Source organism: Heloderma suspectum, chromosome 7, assembly GCF_057233095.1.
Source record: "Heloderma suspectum isolate Gila_16-S chromosome 7, 16-S_ref, whole genome shotgun sequence".
Lineage (NCBI taxonomy): Eukaryota > Metazoa > Chordata > Lepidosauria > Squamata > Helodermatidae > Heloderma > Heloderma suspectum.
In genome coordinates this window covers 5,244,705-5,265,364 of record NC_139464.1, presented here as the reverse complement: position 1 = coordinate 5,265,364, position 20,660 = coordinate 5,244,705, and the positions used below count along the sequence as shown (strand labels likewise).

The 20,660-nt window shown below is 46.9% G+C and overlaps 2 protein-coding genes across 11 annotated transcripts in view; one reads left to right on the top strand and one right to left on the bottom strand.

The window, feature by feature from the left end:
* The window catches only part of COPG2 (coat protein complex I subunit gamma 2), a 37,080-nt gene extending 36,543 nt beyond the window's left edge, over nucleotides 1-537 (top strand). For both annotated transcript variants that reach the window (XM_084808979.1, XM_084808978.1), the window contains exon 24: nucleotides 82-537. In XM_084808979.1, coding sequence (XP_084665105.1) covers nucleotides 82-212 — 131 coding nt within the window. In that variant the 3' untranslated portion in view covers nucleotides 213-537. The remainder of the gene's footprint in view (nucleotides 1-81) is intronic.
* MEST (mesoderm specific transcript) lies at nucleotides 511-20,353 on the bottom strand. Of its 9 annotated transcripts, none has more exons than XM_084808991.1 (13): nucleotides 20,141-20,353; nucleotides 18,574-18,788; nucleotides 17,482-17,636; nucleotides 16,530-16,609; nucleotides 16,347-16,424; nucleotides 15,591-15,727; nucleotides 11,668-11,726; nucleotides 10,269-10,309; nucleotides 6,373-6,443; nucleotides 5,899-6,000; nucleotides 2,824-2,900; nucleotides 2,558-2,621; nucleotides 511-1,168 (listed from the first exon to the last, which is right to left on the bottom strand). In XM_084808991.1, the coding sequence occupies exons 3-13, from the start codon at nucleotides 17,633-17,635 to the stop codon at nucleotides 1,051-1,053; spliced, it is 981 nt and encodes a 326-aa protein (XP_084665117.1). In that variant the 5' UTR covers nucleotide 17,636; nucleotides 18,574-18,788; nucleotides 20,141-20,353; the 3' UTR covers nucleotides 511-1,050. The 9 variants fall into 9 exon arrangements, with proteins under 9 accessions (XP_084665117.1, XP_084665119.1, XP_084665118.1 ...); XM_084808993.1 differs by having other exon boundaries at nucleotides 20,169-20,353; XM_084808992.1 differs by having other exon boundaries at nucleotides 20,248-20,353.
* Nucleotides 20,354-20,660: the final 307 nt, after the last annotated feature.

Genomic DNA, 20,660 nt, shown 5'->3' with positions numbered 1-20,660 from the left:
GACATTCTGTGTGCTGTGATGGGGGCAGTTCTCTCAGGGCAGCTGAGCGCCACAGCAGTGACTTTCATTGTTTGCCCCCAGGTGTATACAGAGGCGGCTTAGATGTGTTGGTGAGGTCCAGGCTTGCTCTGGGAGATGGTGTGACTATGCAGGTGACTGTCCGGAGCATAATAGAAACGCCGGTGGACGTCATCTTGGCTTCTGTCGGTTGAGAGTTGTAACAGTTCAAGCTGGAAGCTACACTACCTGTTTCCTTTCTGGAAGGGACTCCAGGGATCTACAGTACTGCATGTTTGTCCCCCCTCCCCTGCCCTTTCTCTTGGCCAGTGGATTCCTGTGGTGATGGGGACGGCCGCTGCCCGGGCTTTTCTTCCATGCCACAGCCAGTCAGCCGCTCACCCCCACACCAGCTCCACCTCTACATTCCTGTATAAATTATTGTCTCTGCTGCCAGCAGAACTGGGGCAGTGGGTAGAGGGTTGTCTTTCCTTTAAAAAAAAAAAAAGAGCTAAACTTTTTTTGAATTGATTTTTATTAGCAGAAAATAAACAGGAGTTGTTTCCAGCACTGACATCTGTTTTAACTGGTGTGATGAATAAAACACATTCTGTAGTAGCTGCCTGAACAATACTTCAGTATTTCATGTGACCCTTTCCCTAGATGCAGATGAGCCTGTCTCACCCACAGAAGCCAGCAAGGGGTGGGTGACCTTTGCATTGCCAGCACAAACTTCCAGGCTTTGAGGGTTGGTTCAGGTATCAACACTGCAAGGGCGGGCAGGGACAAGAAGTTTATTATTCTGTTACTTTTGCCCTCTTCCCTTTTGCCCCAGTATGCTCTTCTACTTGCTTGCATGGTTCAGCCTCTTCTTACAAGAGAGCCGCTAACCAGGATTCTGTAGGTTTGCACACCAAGGCAGACACTGGAATTGTTCCTCACTTGTTGCATAGAGCAGTTTTTGTCAGGAGTTCCAAGTCCCCAGTCTAGCCCTCTTGAGTGCAAAAATGTCTTGGAGCTGGAGTACTGTCTGTCCCCCATCCTGCTTGTGGCTCAGAATGAGTTGATGAAGTTCAAGTAGGCATTCAAGAAACCCATGGGGTCCTCCAGCTGTGGATAGTGGCTGATGTGGTCATCCAGCACAGACACAGTCGACATTGGAAGCACTTGCCTGTGGAAAGACAGCAACGACTCTTAGGACACCCCACAATTGTTGGGGGGGACAAAGGCAGCGAGTGCTGGCTCAAGGCCAAACTGCACGAAGAACGTTGTAGCTTCTCTCCTGACACCTCAGGCTGCAACTGATCTAAGACAGGAACAGCTATTTCTAGTCTACATGTTGGATCACACAGAACTGTCCCAGGTAGAATTTCCTTTTAAGAGGACCCCTCTCCTATTTAAATGGGCAACTGCATATGGTATAGTCCTTCCTGGACTACTTCAGATTGCGGGAGGAATATTGCCCGTTTGATTGCTCCCTGTGGGAAAACCACGCAACAGCGACAAGGCTAAAATAAAGGGTTGTATCCAGTGTTAGTCTAATTTCTGTCCCATTCATTTCACTGGATCCACTCTCAGTAGGACTAATACTGGATACAACCCAAAATTATTCTCTTTGGACATTCAAGTTGAGAACAAACTTCCATCAGGGCCCCTCTCCGAGAAGGAGTGCGCTACGCGCTATTTCTCTACATCTAAATCGGCCCTCACTGGATAGGCTCACCATATTGGGGAACTTCACTCCAGGTCAAGCTGGCAAAAGACGCTGGAGGGCTTGTCCAGCTGTCCCTCCGAACTGCATGGCCTGGATCTCTGGCTGGAGTCCTTCCAAGTTGTTTGTTCTGGAAGCCCCTTACTACAGCGTACCCACTCCTTGCTTGTGGCACACAGTAGTCTACATTATGACAGGCTTATCTATGTCATTTTCCATAGCACCAAACTAGATCTTTGATACCATGCAACTTGGCTGCTACCAAAGCTGTGTCCTCACTAAAAGGGGGAGGTCACACAGGGAAGGGTAGCAAGTACTGGTGCATTTGACCACTGTCTTTTAAGTGGCTCTCCTTCATAGAATCATAGAATAGTAGGAATGGAAGGGGCCTAGAAGACCATCGAGTCCAACCCCTAGGCAACAACTCCTTGTCGCCCAGGCCTCTGAATCAGGCCTCAGCTGTTGCTCTGTCCCTCATTGGCTGGAAGAAAAGCAGTGATGTAAGTGTTCTCCTACACCTAAATATTAGCTTGTCTTGCAAAGAAGTGGCAAGGCTTTGTGCTTCTCGCAAGCAGGAGTTAAAGAGGGGCTGCTTTCCCCAGCATGCAATGTAGTGAGGGTAGAAGCTGCACCTGCTAAATTTCTGCCTCATGTAGCTGTTAAAGGTAAGGAGCATCTTAGAGGGGAGACAGACAGATGAACAACAGCCCACCCTACTGTGTATTTAGAGATCCTTCCTGATGTGCAAAGGCTGTTTTGCTTCAGATCAATAGAGGAAGAGATGAAGTAGCATTTATCTGTGGAGCCCTGAAGCATCATTTGGTGACCTTCTGGCCACAACAAGCTTACTTGTAGAGCTGAAGAAACTCTGGGTATGGATTCACTGGGTCCAGAGGCCCATAAATCAGATGCACTGTAAGAGGAAAGAACAGCATCAACACATGTGGCAGTGAAATGGAGAGTCCTCATTAGTTTCCAGGACACAGGTTCCAAAGCTATTCCACACAAACACCTGCCTACTAAGCTGCAAGATGCTTCCAGGCTCTTCCCTCCATCCAGAGATGTAACTATAACCCCTCAGAGTCTCACTCAGAAGGGAGCTATTTCCTACTCACAGGGAACAGAAGTAGATGTCAGAGCTCCAACCCAGCGGTCTCTGTGTTTTTTCCGTTGGTTGATGAACTGTAAAATGCTGAAGAACAAAGTTTGTTAATGAAAACCTGTTCGGAGCCCAGGGCAGAAGCACCAGTCATCCTAACAGGCCTGCTCTGCAGCAGCCCATTCCCATCTGCCCAGGACCCGCCTTCAGAAATGCCTCAGGCTCTGAGATGCGTGCGCGCACACATGCACACTCAAAGCTTGTTTTTCAGTCGTGGCCATCTAGTCATATCCCATACAATTGCCTTTCCCCAGCCTGGTGCCCTCTGGATATTTTAGACTCCAATTCCCATCATCCCTGACAGCTGCCGCCCAAAACATTGGGAGGGCACCAGGTTGGGGAAGTTGAGAGCAAGCCTGTGCTTTCAAAGCCACTCAGAGTTGCACATTTGGGAAAATATCACCTGGAAAGTAAAGTATCAGTCGCCACTAGTCAGAACAGACAAAAGCAGAGCCTCCATATCAAGACAGTCTGACGATTAATGCTGAGCATCTAGAGCCGAAGAAGAGCCCGGCTGCATCAGACCAGGGTCCATCCAGTCAGCATTCTGTTCACACAGTGGCCAACCAGCTGTCGACTGGGAACCCACAAGCACAACAGAAGTGCAACAGCACCCTCCCGCCCATCTTCCCCAGCAACTGGCGTACATAGGCATCTCCAAAACTGCCTTTTTTCTGGGGCATGGGGGGGGGGGAGTTCCCTGCCTGCCTTGGCCTCTCCTCATTCAGTGTGGAGCATGTAAGGCACAATTGGTTCCTACGTGCCCACAACCTGCATGAGTGAAATGGAACGTAGGAAGTTTCCTAACAAAGTCTGACCACTGAGCTCAGTATTATCTACAGTTACACCAACAGGCAGTGGTGTGCCCGGGATCCAGATGGCATTTTTTCCCAGGTTAGGGACTGATCCTGGGACCAAGCGCAGTACTGAGAAGTGACCATTGAGCCCACAACATGCATAGCTTTGGGGCCAGGTAAGTGATAGGGGTCAGAGCATCCTGAATAAGTATGTTTGGAAGGGGAGGGGGAGCCAAGGCTCAGCTGAGACACTCCCCATATTTCTGGGAGGTACTTAGTGGACCTCTTCATTGGTGTCTCTTAACATTCCACCAGGACCAGCTTTTCATCTGATTATTTAACTGAACTCACCAGGTTATTCCAGGTAACAGTAACAGAACCCAGCAGAACTGCTCATTTCCAGCCTCCAACACAAAGCAAAGCCTGATCACTGAAACAGGATAGCCCAGGTGCCAGGTTGCCTACAGTGCTCTGAAAGGAGGACCTGAGTCTACAGAAAGGCGAGTCACAGGCTGGAACATACGACACCCTTAACACTCTAATTGCACAAGCAACACGAACTTCTGTGTTTCTCTCAAGATGGCTGAGTAAAAAGGGCATAAATATAAATTGTGCAGCCAGTTTAATGAAAGCACAAGCTCAGAAACCATGGAACTCATTGTCACATGAAGAAATAATATTTAACAACATAAAGAGTTTTGAAAGCAGTCATGTATATATACAGATGGGCTGGCAGTGTAAAAATGCTCTTGAAATCTATACTCCTGCACCACTTACATATTTTCTAAATACACAACTATTCTGCCAAATAGTTTTATATTTAAAAATATATACAAGTGGTGCAGAAGTACAGGTCGCTTGCAATCAGCATTGTGAAAAAGGGTTGCTTATTTACTCTAATTACCCTCAATGACATCATCACATAGTCAGATCTAACTGGCTATGCGATGCCTGATTTGAGTGATGAGTCCAGGAAGGAGGAAGCAGCATCAGCCAAGGAAAAATGGCATCTAACAAGGATTGGAAAACAGAAAACTGCTTTTTCTCTTAATAAATGTTGTAGTATGTGATAACTTGTCAAAAATGAGATAAAATAATGTTTTAAAAAGCCCAAGTACACCTCTATGCTTGGGTGATTAGAGCAGGTTGGCCATGCCCCAAAGATCCTAAAACCATGCTCACTTACGTAGAGCTCCTATTCCTCACATCACCCCACCTCTCCTTTCCTTAGATCTGAATGGCTGCTTTCTTAACTTGGAGAGTACTTGTCATTTTTTATTCATTCATTCCATTTCTATACTGCCTGACAGCCAAAGTTCTCCAGACAGTTTATAAAGATTAAAACCCTAAAAATACATTATATAAAACCAATGCACAAAAATATAACAGTTTTAAAACAATCAACAATAAATTCCAGGATCCATTAAAAACCTTATCATATACTGTCAAATGCCTGGAAGCAGAGGAAAGTTAAACTGGTGCCAAAAAGATGACGATGTTGGCACCACAGAGAACACCATAAATGGAGGCCACCTCTGAGAAGGCCCTTTCCCTTGCTCCCATCTCCGAGGAGACTCCCTTGGAAGAGGTGCTTTGAGGAGGGTCTCAGATGATGAATACAGGTAGGTTCACACTGGGAGGGGCACTCCATCAGGTATTGCGGTCCCAAGCTGTGTAAGGCTTTATAGGTCAAAACCAGCACCTTGACTTGCGCTCAAAAACTTACAGGCAGCCAGTACAGTGGGCCAGAATTGGTGTTAAATATTCAGACCCCCACTGCTGATCTGGTTTGCACAAGCTGCCGCCTTTGAACAGTCTTCAAAGGCAGCGCCATGTAGAGCACATTGCAGAAATCTAACTTGGAGGTTACCAGAGCATAAACTACCGAAGCCAGGTTTACCCGTCCTTTTGAGAACTCCCCTCTTGAAAAAAGAAGCACTTAATGCAGCCCAAGAAACATCTGACTGCACTGTGTAACTATCAAGATGTCCCTTATTCAAAAAGGAAACAACTTCCACTCCAGAGACTGATGGTTGCTTCCAATGTTAGTCCTACTGAGAGTAGGTCCACTGAAATGAACAGGACTTAAGTTAGACTAACGTTGGATACAACCCCAAAGCTCATTCATGGAATATAATGCTTACAGCTTGCTTCGCTCTGCAACAATCCATAAGACGCAGACCCAAAGCATCCATGAATCCATTATCTTGACATTTTTGATCTGGGGGCCTTACCTGTCAATCACCAGGTTTCCATCATTTGTCCGGACTGCTGTCCACATGTCCCAGTACTCCGCCTCCGAGGGCTGAGTGTAAGGGCCAAAGACAGCCGCAAGCCTAGAAGATTCCAAGAAGAGATGGAAGGATCACTACAGAAGGGCATCCACTCGTACCCACAAGGTTAGCGTTATGGATGCTCTAGAGGTGGGGTTCTCAAAACTGGATTGTATCCTTTGTTGCTTAAATATTCCCTTTTCCTCATCTCAGGGAGACCTATAACACCATTTGGGACAGGCTAGGGTAATTTTAGAAATGTGATGTTTTTAATGTTGAATCTTATTGTATGAACTGTTTTTATTGTTGTACATCGCCCAGAGTGGCTGGGTGACCAGCCAGATGGGCAATTAATAAATTTAATTAATAAATAATAAATTGGAAACCTCCAGTTCTGGAATGGTATGAATTCAAGACTCTAAAATGCCAACTCACCCTCTGGCAAAGAAGAAGTAGTTCGATAACCTAGTAATAATGGGTGATAGCAAGCCGCCATCTTTGAGAATCTTTAAAGAAAAGAAAGGGGAGAAATGACTTGTCTAGGCAAACCATTTTCTTACAAGCCGCTTGTTACACTTTGCCTGAGGAGGGAGGAAGAGAAAGATGAATATATGAGTTCTGAGGCAGCAAAGGTGGAGGGGGAAATTTCAGCTGCTAATGAAGTGATATCCCAGTTTCAGATTCTCACAGCAGTTGCAGTTCAAGATTTCCTCCACCAGCTTCAGGTCGTCTTAATCGTCTGCCTTCTAGAGGCTTGGATGTTCTGGAGCATTTAACTCAGGGCAACTCAGGGTCTCCAAAAGAAGTCCGAATGCAGAAGGACTAAAAAGCAAACACCCCTCTAACAAGGTTGAGGAGTCGAATACAGCAAGGGTGGACAGATTTCAGGAATCTACTTGGTTTTTTACTAGAATCCTGACATCCACTAACTGCAGCCAGGGGCAAAACACACACACTTAATATGAAAGAATTTTGAGCCCAGGAATTCATTTTCAGTACCAGAACTGAATGGAGCTCATAGCCCATCCACACAACAATCCACAACTAGTCACCCCAAGCTTTCTTCATTTCAGAAGGGGGAGGAGGCATTTTGTTGCTTCTATTGTTAAGAAACTGGGGGTCAAACTCCTTGCTGATCTATTGTAAATCACCCATAGATCATGTGCCAGTAGATCCAGATCTACCTTCTGCTCATCCCTGGAATATAGAAAAGATGTGATCTTGCATACAAGGGGAGCTTTTCAATGCATCTTTAGCCCTCACTTTTCACTCCTTTGCCTAATGTTTTCTCTTCACCTCAACACTGCCTCCTTTTCTCTCTCTGGATATCTTGTGTTAAGAGTTCCCTTAGTGGTATGCCAAGTCGTGTTATATATATATGTTATATATATATATGTCTATACAGTCAGTAAAAACAAGACCTGGAGCTGACTGTGGCTCAGATCATGAGCTTCTTGTTGCAAAATGTCAGCTTAAATTCAAGAACGTAGGGAAAACCACTAAACCAGTCAGGTATGACCTAAATCATATCCCTTATGAATATACAGTGGAGGTGAGGAATAGATTTCAGGGATTAGACCTGATAGACAGAGTGCCTGAGGAACTATGGACGGAGGTCCGTAACATTGTTCAGGAGGCAGCAACTCAATCCATCCCAAAGAAATGCAAGAAAGCCAAGTGGCTGTCTGATGAGGCTTTACAAATAGCTGAAGAAAGAAGGGAAGCGAAAAGCAAGGGAGAAAGGGGAAGATATATCCAACTGAATGCAGAGTTCCAGAGAATAGCAAGGAGAGACAAGAAGGCCTTCTTAAATGAACAATGCAAAGAAATCGAGGAAAACAACAGAATGGGAAAGACTAGAGATCTCTTCCAAGAAAACTGGAGATCTCAAGGGAACATTTTGTGCAAAGACGGGCATGATAAAGGACAAAGAAGGCAGGGACCTAACAGAAGCAGATGAGATTAAGAAGAGGTGGCAAGAATACACAGAACAACTATACAGGAAAGATCTGAATGTCCCTGATAGCCATGTTAGTGCGGTCACTGAAATTGAGCCGGACATCCTCGAGAGTGAAGTCAAGTGGGCCTTAGGAAGCATTAGTAACAACAAAGCAAGCGGAGATGACAGTATTCCAGCTGAGCTATTTAAGATCCTAAAAGATGATGCTGTTAAAGTGCTGCAGTCCATATGCCAACAAATTTGGAACACTCAGCAATGGCCGCAAGAATGGAAAAGGTCAGTTTACATTCCAATTCCAAAGAAGGGCAACGCCAAAGAGGGTTCAAACTACTGCACAATTGCGCTCATTTCACACGCCAGCAAGGTGATGCTCAAAATCCTACAAGCTAGGCTTCAGCAGTATGCGAACCGAGAACTACCAGAAGTACAAGCTGGGTTCCGAAGAGGCAACGTTCACTGGATCATGGAGAAAGCAAGAGAATTCCAGAAAAACGTCTACTTCTGCTTCATTGACTACGCTAAAGCCTTTGATTGTGTGGATCACAACAAACTGTGGCAAATTCTTAAAGTGATGGGAGTACCAGACCACCTTACCTGTCTCCTGAGAAACCTGTACGAGGGTCAAGAAGCAACAGTAAGAACCATACATGGAACAACCGATTGGTTCAAAATTGGGAAAGGAGTACGACAAGGCTGCATATTGTCGCCCTGCTTATTTAACTTATACGCAGAGTACATCATGAGAAATGCCAGGTTGGATGAATCACAGGTCGGAATTAAGATTGCCGGGAGAATTATCAACAACCTCCGATATGCAGACGATACCACCCTAATGGCAGAAAGCGAAGAGGATCTCAAGAGCCTCTTGTTGAGGGTGAAAGAGGAGAGTGCAAAAGCTGGTTTGAAACTCAACATTAAAAAAACGAAGATCATGGCATCTGGCCCCATCACTTCCTGGCATATAGAAGGGGAAGAAATGGAAGCAGTGAAAGATTTTACTTTCTTGGGCTCCAAGATCACTGCAGACGGTGACTGTAGCCATGAAATTAAAAGACGCTTGCTCCTTGGGAGGAAAGCTATGGCAAACCTAGACAGCATAATAAGAAGCAGAGACATCACCTTGCCAACAAAGGTCCATCTAATCAAAGCTATGGTTTTCCCAGTGGTAATGTATGGCTGTGAGAGCTGGACTATAAGGAAGGCTGAGCACCAAAGAATTGATGCTTTCGAACTGTGGTGCTGGAGAAGACTCTTACGAGTCCCCTGGACTGCAAGGAGGTCAAATCAGTCCATCCTAAAGGAAATCAACCCTGAGTGCTCATTGGAAGGACAGATACTGAAGCTGAAGCTCAAATATTTTGGCCACCTAATGCTAAGAGAAAACTCTCTGGAAAAGACCCTGATGCTGGGAAAGACTGAAGGCAAAAGGAGAAGGGGACGGCAGAGGATGAGATGGCTAGATAGCATCACTGATGCAATGAATATGAACTTGAGCACATTCCGGGAGAGAGCGCAGGACAGGAAGGCCTGGCGTGCTATGGTCCATGGGGTCACGAAGAGTCGGACACGACTGAATGACTGAACAACAACAAAGTCGTGTTAACTGGCTCACTTACTTGAAAAGGTTTTACTGAACCTTTTCTCAGGACAATTTGGGTTTTTCTGGTTGCCACTTTTATTCTGTCATGGATCCTGTACCATTGACAACTACACAACAGGCATGAAATTCAACAGGTCAAGCTTTCCACAATGCTGGGAAGATCCCCGCTGAATTTCTATCATGAAGCTGTGAAAACAAAACCCACTTGAACAAGACCTACTTTTATGAGACAAATCAGGAAGGCCTCCCGTTATTGTCTTTCTTTAGGAAAAAAAGACTTGCATTTTTAGCAGTACCTACAAACTACAACTTTATTAAAAATTCAGACCAGAATCTAATCAGAATGTTAATTAAGGCTGCAAGCCTAAACATACATACCTGAAGTCACTGTAACTTACTTATGAGTAAATATGTTCAAGACTGGAGCCTTAATGTGAAAAGATATTTCACTGTGGGGGTGGGAGGTTTAATATGTGAAACGGAGCTTGTAACCTCAGAATCTAGTTCAACCTCTTCCACCACCAATATTTTTTTCCTAGCACTTCCCATAAATTTGCTTTTAAAAAAATAAACACTGATTGCTGGAGGCAATAACATTCTGCGCCAAAGTTTCCAGGCATAATCCAGACAGTTGGGTTTTTATTTTTGCTATTTGACAACCCCAAAATGAGAAGAACAGAGGAGAATGTATGTTCCCACCGGATACCTGACTAGAACAGCTCTGTTCTTAAAATACGTTTGATGTATTTCTCCAAGAGGAAAGCCACTCACCTTCTGGATGAATCTGGGATGGTGAGTTTCTGGGAAAATACCTGGAAGTGATGTCAAAGGGGGGCGGTATAAGTAACGGTTTCATTGCAGCTCTTCTCCATGCCACCAAAGCAACTTTTATCCAAGGAGTCACATACCAAATTTGAGCAGACATGTTCAAACCCAAGACAGTGGAAAGGTCATAGCTCAGTAGCAGAGCACTTGCTTTTCATTCCAGAAGTCCCAAGTTCAATCCCTGGCACCTCCAGGCTGGAGACCAGCTACCAGTCAGATTAACATAAGCAGTACTGGCCTAGATGGACCAGTGTCCTGATGCAGTGTGAGGCAGCTTCCTTTGTACCTATGTCAGCATTTATGCTGTGCCTAAAATTCTGTACCAAGGGAAAAAAACTGCAATTGGATGGCTGCACCAAAGTGATTTAAGTGATTAAGGAGATTAAGGTAGATGCTCCCTTGTTGGGAGCACCTACCCCGCAAGGAAAGGTTAAAAGAGTTTGGGGCTCTTTAGTTTGGGGAAAAGGCCACTGGGATGGGTCAGGACAAGACAGAGGTTGATACAGCTACACGTGCTGTAGAAAAGGCAGTGGGAGTTTTTCTCCTTATAATATTAGAACATGGGGTCCAGCAAATGAAAATGATGAACAGGAGACAGAGGACAGACAAGAGAAAATACTTCTTCGCACACTGCGTAATTAATTTATGGAATTCACTGTCACAAGTTGCAGTGATGGCCAACTATCAGAGGTGGCTTCCGAAGCGGATGAGACAAATTCATGGAGTGGGATAGGCTATGTGATATGGCTACATGGAACCTCCATGTACAGAGGCAGTTTACCTGTAAATCTCAGTTACTGGGGGAACAGCAGGACAAAGCTGCTGCCTTCATGCCCTGCTTGTGAGTTGCCCCAGACGCATCCACCTGACCCCTGTTGGAATCATGGTGCTGGACTAGATGGAATTTTAGTCTCATCCACCAATAGCCCTCCATATCTTCTTATAACAGGTGAAATAAATTCACAGTGGACAGACCTATCAGCAGCTACTAACAATAGTAGTTTGCTGGAGTTTCCATGTATGGGGCCAGTACATCTCTGAAGATTAGGTGCTGAGGATAAACAACGGGGAACAGGTATTGCCTTCCTGCCCTGCTTGTGGGCTTCTCAGGGGCATCTGGCTGGCTGTTCTTGGAAAGGTTTCCAGAGGGGTGGCCATGTTAAGTCTGTTACAGCAAAGACATAACAGAGCCTTGTGGAACCTTAAAGACTGACAAATGCATCACAGCGTTAAGTATTTGTAGACTAGACGAACTTTTTAGTCTGACCCAGCAGTGCCCTTCTTATGTTTGTATGCATTTTTTAAAAGAAAAAGGTGTGAAAGCTCTTGGCAGTAAACTCCTTACCTCCATTTGACAGACACAGACTATTGATGAGAACACATCCCGTTTTGTTGTGCTCATACCTGAGAACAGAGAACAGCATGAGACAGAGCTAAACTAACAACACACAGAACTAATTTGCACCGACCAATGTGATTTAGGCTTGGGTCTGCAGCGACTACACACTTCCATTACAATCCTCAAATGTATAATTTCACTGTTGTCCCTGTGAAGCCAGCTGTAATGACTGGGCTGTTCTTTACACCTGTGGGAAGGCAGAGTTTTCTTTTTTTCTACAACTGCTCACCACCACATGTATCCTCTTTATCAACAGCTAAATCAAACGGCAGAGGATTGCAGAGTCGGGGGTGGAGGATGGAGCTGAACTTCTGGTATGGATATGGCTGAATGGGCCTTCCACATTCAGAGGCAGTTGAGAACCACGTACTGGAGACACAGAACACGGAAGGGCCACTGCCATCATGTCCTGCTTGTGACCTCTCAATGGCACCTGGCTAGACACTGTTGAATAATAAGACTATGACATGAACCTTTCATCAGAACCGGAATAGTAGCTCCAAGGCCAGTTTGCAATTTTCTTACCCATCTCTATTAAATGGGCCTGCCCAGGTTCTAAACCAAGGGTGTGGAGCCTCTTTCAGCCCGAGGGCTGAATTCCATTTCGGAGAACTCTCATGGGGTGCTCTCCAGTGGAGGGCAGGGACAATGGGGCGAGGCCAAAGGAAAAAGGGGACAAGGCCAAAATTACCAGCCTATTTTAGCTTTAGGGTGCAATCCTATGGCCACTAGACAGCCATAGGATCGATCGGTTTTCAGGAACCAACCTCGGAGCCGACCTCATGCTCCGAGGCTGGTTCCCGGAAAAACCCCTCCCCTGCCACCTCATAGGCAGGCTCCAGACTTTGAACAGCAGCATGGGGCGGGGCAAAAGGGGGTGTTCCCAGGGACAGGGAGTGCAGAAGTGCCGGTATGACGCTTCTTATGCGTTGTCTGGCCTCCCCCCTCACTTCAAAGTCCCACAGCTAGACAGCTGAAAACGGCCATCTAGCTGCAAATGCAGGGCAGCCGGAGCACAGAGGAGAAGATCCCCTCCAAGCTCTGCCTGCCCTGCACTAGATAGGCGGTTGCCTCTGAGTTCGAAGGCAGACGCCTATCCCGATAGGATTGCTCCCTTAAGGTCTTGCTGCCAGTTCCCAAGCCTTAGGAGATGCATGCCCATCTTTTAGAATGGGGGAAAAGCTTCACAAAAGATGGGTTTCACAATTGGTGGTTGAGGGAAAGGAGTCTGGCCATCTGGGAAACCTTGGAAGGCTGGATTTAGCCCCTGAGCCTGACGTTCTGCACCCCTGTCCTAAACCAAGTGGCCTTTTAGTCCTCTCCAAGTTTTTACAGGGATTTCTAAGATGGTAAAACTTTGTATTTCCTGCATTCCATTTGTAGCATCCTAGAATAAAGAATAGTGTAGGTGTAAATGCAGAAATGGGCCACTTCTGAACATATAACAATCAAAGGAGGATGCCAATCTATGCAGTCCAGCTATAAAAATATAATGCCAATATAAATTACCATATCACTTTTATGGACCTGGCAGATACCAAGTCAGAGCAGTTAGGTTGCATCAGTCAGTTAGCAGTTAGTTGCATCAGTTTGACAATATTCTTATTCTGAAACAGCTATCTGACATCACAGTAGCTCAGCCAGTAACAAAAGAGAACAAAAGAGGAGGAGGGAGGCAGGCAAGCTAACAAGCAGTAGCCAGTTTTTAAGCCTATAGCACATACAAAGACACTATGAACTGGGGATACTCCTCCAATTTTCTGGGTCTGCCCCTTTGAATAAGCAGTTTGCTCAGCTGATAAAACAGATACAGGTTATTCACTTACAAACTCCAGCAGCAAAAAATGCAGAGAATTTTCAGGGCAAAACTGCAGGACAGTGTACATCCCCTCTACCCTGGAGCAGCCTCATAGAATCACAGAATAGTAGGGTTGGAAGGGGCCTACAAGACCATCGAGTCCAACCCCCTGCTCAGTGCAGGAATCCAAGTCAGAGCATCCCTGACAGGTGGCTGACCAGCTTCATCTCGAATGCCTCCAGTGTGGGGGAGCCCACTACCTCCCTAGGTAATGGGTTCCATTGTAATATTAGTCTAACAGTTAGGAATGTTTTCCTGATGTTCAGCCAGAATCTGGCTTCCTGTCACTTGAGCCCATTCTTCCGTGTCCTGCACTCTGGGATGATCGACAGGAGATCCTGGCCTTCCTCTCTGTGACAACCTTTCAAGTACTTGAAGAGCGCTATCCTGTCTCCCCTCAGTCTTCTCTTCTCCAGGCTAAACATGCCTAGTTCCTTCAGTCTTTCCTCATAGGGCTTTGTTTCCAGCCCCCCGATCATCTTCGTTGCCCTCCTCTGAACCCTCTCCAGTTTGTCTGCATCTTTCTTAAAAGTGTGGTGCCCAGAACTGGACACAGGACTCCAGATGAGGCCTAACTAGTGCTGAGTAGAGGGGAACTAGTACTTCCCGGGATTTGGAAGCTATGCTTCTATTAATGCAGCCCAAAATAGCATTGGCCTTTTTTGCAGCCACATCACATTGTTAGCTCATACTCAGCTTGTGATCGACAACAATTCCAAGATCCTTCTCGGTTGTAGTGTTGTTGAGCCAAGTATCACCCAACTTGTAACTGTGCATTTGGTTTCTTTTTCCTAGGTGCAGAACTTGGGATTTATCCCTGTTAAATGTCATTCTGTTGTTTTCTGCCCAGCGCTCCAGCCTATCATAATCACTTTGAATTCTGTTTCTGTCTTCCAAGGTATTAGCTTTCCTGCCCAATTTTGTGTCATCTGCAAATTTGATGAGCATTCCCTGCACCTGCTCCTCCAAGTCATTAATAAAAACGTTGAAGAGCACCAGGCCCAGGACTGAGCCTTACGGTACGCCGCTCGTTACCTCTCCCCAGTTGGAGAAGATCCCATTGATAAGCACTCTTTGAGTCCGATGCTGTAGCCAACTGTGGATCCACCGGATCGTTGTTTCATCTAGCCCACTTGGAGCTAGTTTGCTCATCAGGATATCATGGGGCACTTTGTCGAAAGCTTTGCTGAAGTCGAGGTATATGATGTCCACAGCATTCCCACAGTCCACAAGGGAGGTGACCTGATCAAAAAATGATTCGTCTGGCAGGATTTGTTCTTGACAAATCCATGTTGGCTTCGAGTCATCACTGCATTGTTTTCAAGGTGCTTCCAGATGGATTGCTTTATCATCTGCTCCAGAATTTTTCCAGGAATTGATCTCAGACTGACTGGTCTGTAGTTTCGAGGTTCCTCCTTTTTGCCCTTTTTGAAGATAGGGACAACATTAACCCTCCTCCAATCATCTGGCACTTTACCTGTCCTCCAGAAGGCTCTTTGGCTTCTTGTTCCTCTTTTCCAGGCTTCACCTCTATGGACTAAGAGGCCTCACTTGCAACACCAGACACACCCTAACTCTACAATCACCCACAAACAGTAACATGAATGGCAGTGTTACACAACAAAGCACCATGGCTATAGAAACAAAGACTACTTTGCAGCACAGGCACCGAGATAAACCCTGCATGCACTCAAGCTTTTGCACAGATACCAAATGCTGCAGAAAATGGCAAGAACCTTGAACAGAGGTAGGTAGGTAGGTAGATGGATAGATGGATGGATGGATGGATGGATGGATAGATAGATAGATAGATAGATAGATAGATAAGCCTTCCCCAACCTGGAGCCCTCCAGATGCATTGGTCTACAACTCCCATAATCCAACACATCTGCAGGTTGGGAAAGGCTGATGCCCATCTCAAACCCAGCACAAACTTGGAAGGCTTTTTGGCTATTCGGCAACTGGTGGAGGATGTCAATGACAATTCAGAGCTGTAGTACTTTGCAGTAACCTGTGGAGCAGCTCCTGTGCAACTGTGTCCCCATAGTCGTGAGACAGAAGGTTGATCCGTTGGTTCAGGAGGCCCAGGTGGCTCAGCAGCCCTTCCACGATGCTGGCTTGCTCAAAGATGGAATACTGATGGGGCCTCTGTTTGGAAAGCAAAGGGAGAGCATAGCTGCAGTGAGAGCACCAAGATGTACACACACCTCAGCCACTTAGGCCCAGCTTATACAACTAGCAATGCCTTACATGGACTGCAACACTCGATGCTTCAATGCTGCCCCATGAGACTGCTCCATTGCCACAGAAAAATGGTATGCCAGGCAAAACCCCTCTCCCAATATGCTAGCTTTCCACACACAAGGCATTCTTTTTGGCAGGGCTCAAGTTGGCCCAGTTCCAGCTGCAGTCTCAACTGGCACAGTTTGGGATAAGCCCAAGAGTCAAATTCCATTTCGGAGACGCTCTTAGGGGCTGAATTCTAGTGGTGGGTGTGGCCAAAGGCAAAAGGGAGCAGGGCAAAAAGCAAAAAATACCAGCATATTTTAGGTTAAAGCTTGTACAGCCAATAATGAAACCTGAGAGGCATCTCAACCATTTAGAATGGGGAAAAAACTGCACAAAGGCCTGGCAATCAGGGGGAAGTTAGTGCTTGGTCCTACTGTACTGTACTGGGATTTTTTTTCTCTAGGCTTGCACCCTGTTTGTTTTTGCTTTTAAAAAAAGGAGGAATTAAACAGCACATCATCTTTCAAGATTTGCTTACAGGTTTGTCGCTGAAGCCAAATCCTACAAAATCTAAAGCGATCACCCGGTGAAATCGCTGGGTCAGCCCTTCCCAAATCTGTAGAGAGGGGAAAAAGAAGAAAAAAGGGAGAAGGCACCTATCAGTTAATAGGAAGGTCTCTGTAGCTTACTTCCAATGTAACATTTATTTGGATCCCCTCACCTTATACCAGTCATAACTGGAGGTTGGAAAGCCGTGCAAGAGAACCACGATGTCTGAACTACCAACTGCACCAGAGGAATCTGATTAGAAGAAAGAACAGAACGAAATGCAATTTGTTACATTTATATTCCACCTTTTCCTCCAAGGAGCCCAAGGGGCATACACAGTCCTCCTCCTCCTCTCCGTTTTATCCTCACAACAACCCTGTAAGGTAGGCTAGGCCAAGAGTCAGTGACTGGCCCAAAGCCTCCCAGTGAGCTTCATGGCCAAGTGGGGACTTGAACCCGGGTCTCTCCAGTCCCAGTCCAGCACTCTAACTACTGCGCTACACTGGCTCTCATTACGACACTGAAAACATTATTATGTGTAATTTATTAATGTTAACCAGCAAAATGCTCATTGTTATATAAGCGGAGGCAGGGACTGAGCAGCCAGGGGAAAACCATGCACCTGTGCGCTATGCATTGTATGTGTCCATGCGCACGCACATACCCAGACAAACATGAGAGGTCAGACTATCCAAAGTCAAGGCTGCGGTAGATTTTGTCCCCACCTCAGCAGGACGGCCCTATCAACTGCCACCCACTTTTATGGAAGGAAGTAAAGAGGTGCACTCAGACACCCCGTTGCGCTGGGGGCAAAGCCTTCCCATCTGTGGCTAGCAGAGTCATCAGTGTCTTGGGCAGATTTTGGCTCCTTTCCCAACCACACCCCAGGAAAGGCACACACGGCCAAATAGTGCTCACTTTTAGAAGGGCAAAGGCTGCTTTATTTCAATGGGCACCCACAGAATATTGTTCTCCGTAAACCTTTGACTGCTGTTGCCTTTTGACAGTTTTTAGTCACTGGTGTTGTATTGTTCATGATTGTGTTGTTTTCGTAGCTCTTCTATTGTAAGCTGCCTCATAGGAAGGTGGGGTAGAAATTTCAGAATTAAGAAAATTAATAGAACCTCTGTAAAATATGTTCTGGTTTTTGTATGTGAAGTAACTTCCCGATGACCTCCATGAGTGCAAAGCTGGTGATAACTTCGGGGGTGGGATATGCAAGTATACAGCAATGAGTGGCACAGTCAAGAGGCCCACTTGAATCCACCACTCTCTCATTCTAGAAGAGAAAGACAAACAAAAATCAAACACGGGTCCATAACTAGCAGAGAAATCCACAGTCCTGGTCTTTATTCCTTGTTCTAATGTTCTCTGAGGTGCAGAGAACATTATAAAGCACACATAATGTATGGTTTATAGACCATGTTGTACACTTAACAGTAAGTTTGCCTTCCAACATTATAAAAGCTAAATGATTCAACTCCATTCAAGAAAACCACTTAAAGACCCACAAATCTGACATTGGGCCGGTTCACACATAAGGTCAACCAACAGGCTGTCGTGCATAAGCGGGCACACTCCCTGCAACACACCTGCCTCTTCCACTTTTACCCTACAACCCATGATGAGCTCCTTTGTAGGCTGTGGAGCATGACATCCAAACCTAGACCACTGGGTTGTGTAGGGGCTAAACAACCCAGTGGTTAACCCAACAACTAACAATGGGTTAACTGGTGGGTTGCTTAGCCCCTGAACAATCCAGGAGTCCTGGGCTGTGGGGTAAAAGTGGAAGAGGCAAGCGTACCAAATGGGACTTCTTAGTGAATGTATTCAAGGCTGCACGCAGCCATAAGTACAATTTCCCACTTCTGAAGTCCAGGGGCCTCCTATGCTTGGATTTTTAACAAGGAATAAAACATCTATTACTTGAGCAGGGCAAGAGAGAGAGAGAACACCCCTTCCCAGTTTTCTTTAAAATGAATGATTTCCACTTTCTATTTAGAAATAAAAATTCTACACTTCAGAATTGACTGCACCCCCTCCCATCCTCAACACACAGTGGAGCGTGGCAAAAACCAAGGGTCACATTTTTCCCATGGGAACAACAACAAAATCATTCCAGATCCTCCCACATCACCCATCCACCCACCAACTAAGGCTGCAATCCTATACACAGCTGCAATGGAATGAGTCTCATTGAACTCAGTGAGGCTTACTTTCCGGTGGATCCACAGTTGGCTACAGAATCGGACTCAAAGAGTGCTTATCAATGGGACCTTCTCAAACTGGGGAGAGGTAACAAGTGGGGTACCGCAGGGCTCAGTCCTGGGCCCAGTGCTCTTCAACATTTTTATTAATGACTTGGAGGAGCAGGTGCAAGGAATGCTGATCAAATTTGCAGATGACACAAAATTGGGAGGGATAGCTAATACTGTGGAAGACAGAAACAAAATTCAAAGTGATCTGGATAGGCTGGAGCGCTGTGCAGAAAACAACAGAATGACATTTAATAGGGATAAATCCCAAGTTCTGCACCTAGGAAAAAGAAACCAAATGCACAGTTACAAGATGGGGGATATGTGGCTCAACAACACTACAAGCAAGAAGGATCTTGGAATAGTTGTCGATCACAAGCTGAATATGAGCCAACAATGTGATGTGGCTGCAAAAAAGGCCAATGCTATTTTGGGCTGCATTAATATAAGCATAGCTTCCAAATCCCGGGAAGTACTAGTTCCCCTCTACTCAGCACTGGTTAGGCCTCACCTGGAGTACTGTGTCCAGTTCTGGGCACCACACTTTTAAGAAAGATGCAGACAAGCTGGAGAGGGTTCAGAGGAGGGCAACAAAGATGATCAGGGGACTGGAAACAAAGCCCTATGAAGAGAGACTGAAAGAACTGGGCATGTTTATTCTTGAGAAGAGAAGACTGAGGTGAGAGATGATAGTGCTCTTCAAGTACTTGAAAGGTTGTCACAGAGAGGAAGGCCAGAATCTCTTCTTGACCATCCCAGAGTGCAGGACACGGAAGAATGGGCTCAAGTGACAGGAAGCCAGATTCCAGCTGAACATCAGGAGAAACTTCCTGACTGTTAGAGCAATACGACAATGGAACCCATCCCTTAGGGAGGTGGTGGGCTCTCCCACACCGGAGGCGTTCAAGACGAGGCTGGACAGCCACCTGTCAGGGATGCTCTGACTTGGATTCCTGCATTGAGCAGGGGGTTGGACTACATGGCCTTGTAGGCCCCTTCCAGCCCTACTGTTCTACGATTCTGATTCCCGCTCCCATAAACGCGGAAGCACAGCCCTTTCTTCTCACTCACACACACCCCGGCAACAAATGTCTCTCATGCTACCCCTTGCGAACAAGAGCCTCCCAAGGAGAAATCCCCCCAACAGTTACCAGGCGTGAGACCCCCACTCACCTACCCAAATTCTAGGGAATAAACCTCTCTTTGCTCTCCCCCGACCCCAATAACGGGGGAAACAGGCCCCTTCCTCTCCCTCCTCCCCACACCAAGCGTCTCTCATGCTACCCCTTGCGAACAAGAGCCTCCCAAGGAGAAATCCCCCGCCCCTATTTCCCCGGGGTGAGACCCCCACCCAGCCAAACTCGAAGGAATAAGCCTCTCCTTCCTCCCCCCCACAAGGCACCCCTTCTAGTAAGCAGCGCTTCCTCCTTTTTTTGTCCCCCCCCCAATAAGGCCTCCCCCCCAGGAGCAAAATAATTCTCCTGCGCCGCCTGAGGAGAGCCCCCCCCCCTCCTGGAAGTGCACCCACCCCCACGGCTGCAAAGAAAGAAGCCCACACTTCTTCTCTTTCTCCTCCCCCCCCTCGAGAAAAGGGGGGCATCTCAAAATGGCCCCTCCCCCGCCACATTCGCTCACTGAGAAGAATGCGGCCCTCCCCGCTTCCCTGGGGAGGGCGCGCATGCGCGCTCGCTCACCTGGGGGCTGCAGGCGGGCGCGTCCCACGCTGCTCCTCGGAAAAGGCTCGGACGGGGAGGCGCATGCGCGTCGCGGCGCCGCTGGGCGGCCGCGCGCCCTCTGCCGGCGCCTCTCGTGGCGCGGGGAACCTCGCCCGCGGCGCCCCCTGGCGAGGAGGGGCTGCAGCCCGCGGAGGAGCCGCGGCGCGCTGTGATGTGCAGGATTTGCCTCGGCCGCGGCGGTTGTGGGCCTCTGTCCGCAGCAGTGCGGCGGCACATCCAGAAGTGCAGGGCCTCCCTGGCGCCGCAGCCGCGCCCTTCTCAGGCTGCCCAACCTCGCAAGCTGCGCGGCCTTCGACGGGCGTCCAAAACAGC

Excerpts from the sequence above, each read along its gene's own strand:
- MEST (XM_084808985.1), bottom strand. The coding sequence starts at position 20,292 with ATGCGCGCCCTCCCCAGGGAAGCGGGGAGGGCCGCATTCTTCTCAGTG. Across the intron at positions 11,727-15,590 it reads GCACAGGAGCTGCTCCACAG|GTATGAGCACAACAAAACGG; the intron begins GTTACTGCAAAG and ends CTCTGTTCTCAG. Across the intron at positions 6,001-6,372 it reads TACTTCTTCTTTGCCAGAGG|GCTTGCGGCTGTCTTTGGCC; the intron begins GTGAGTTGGCAT and ends GGAATCTTCTAG.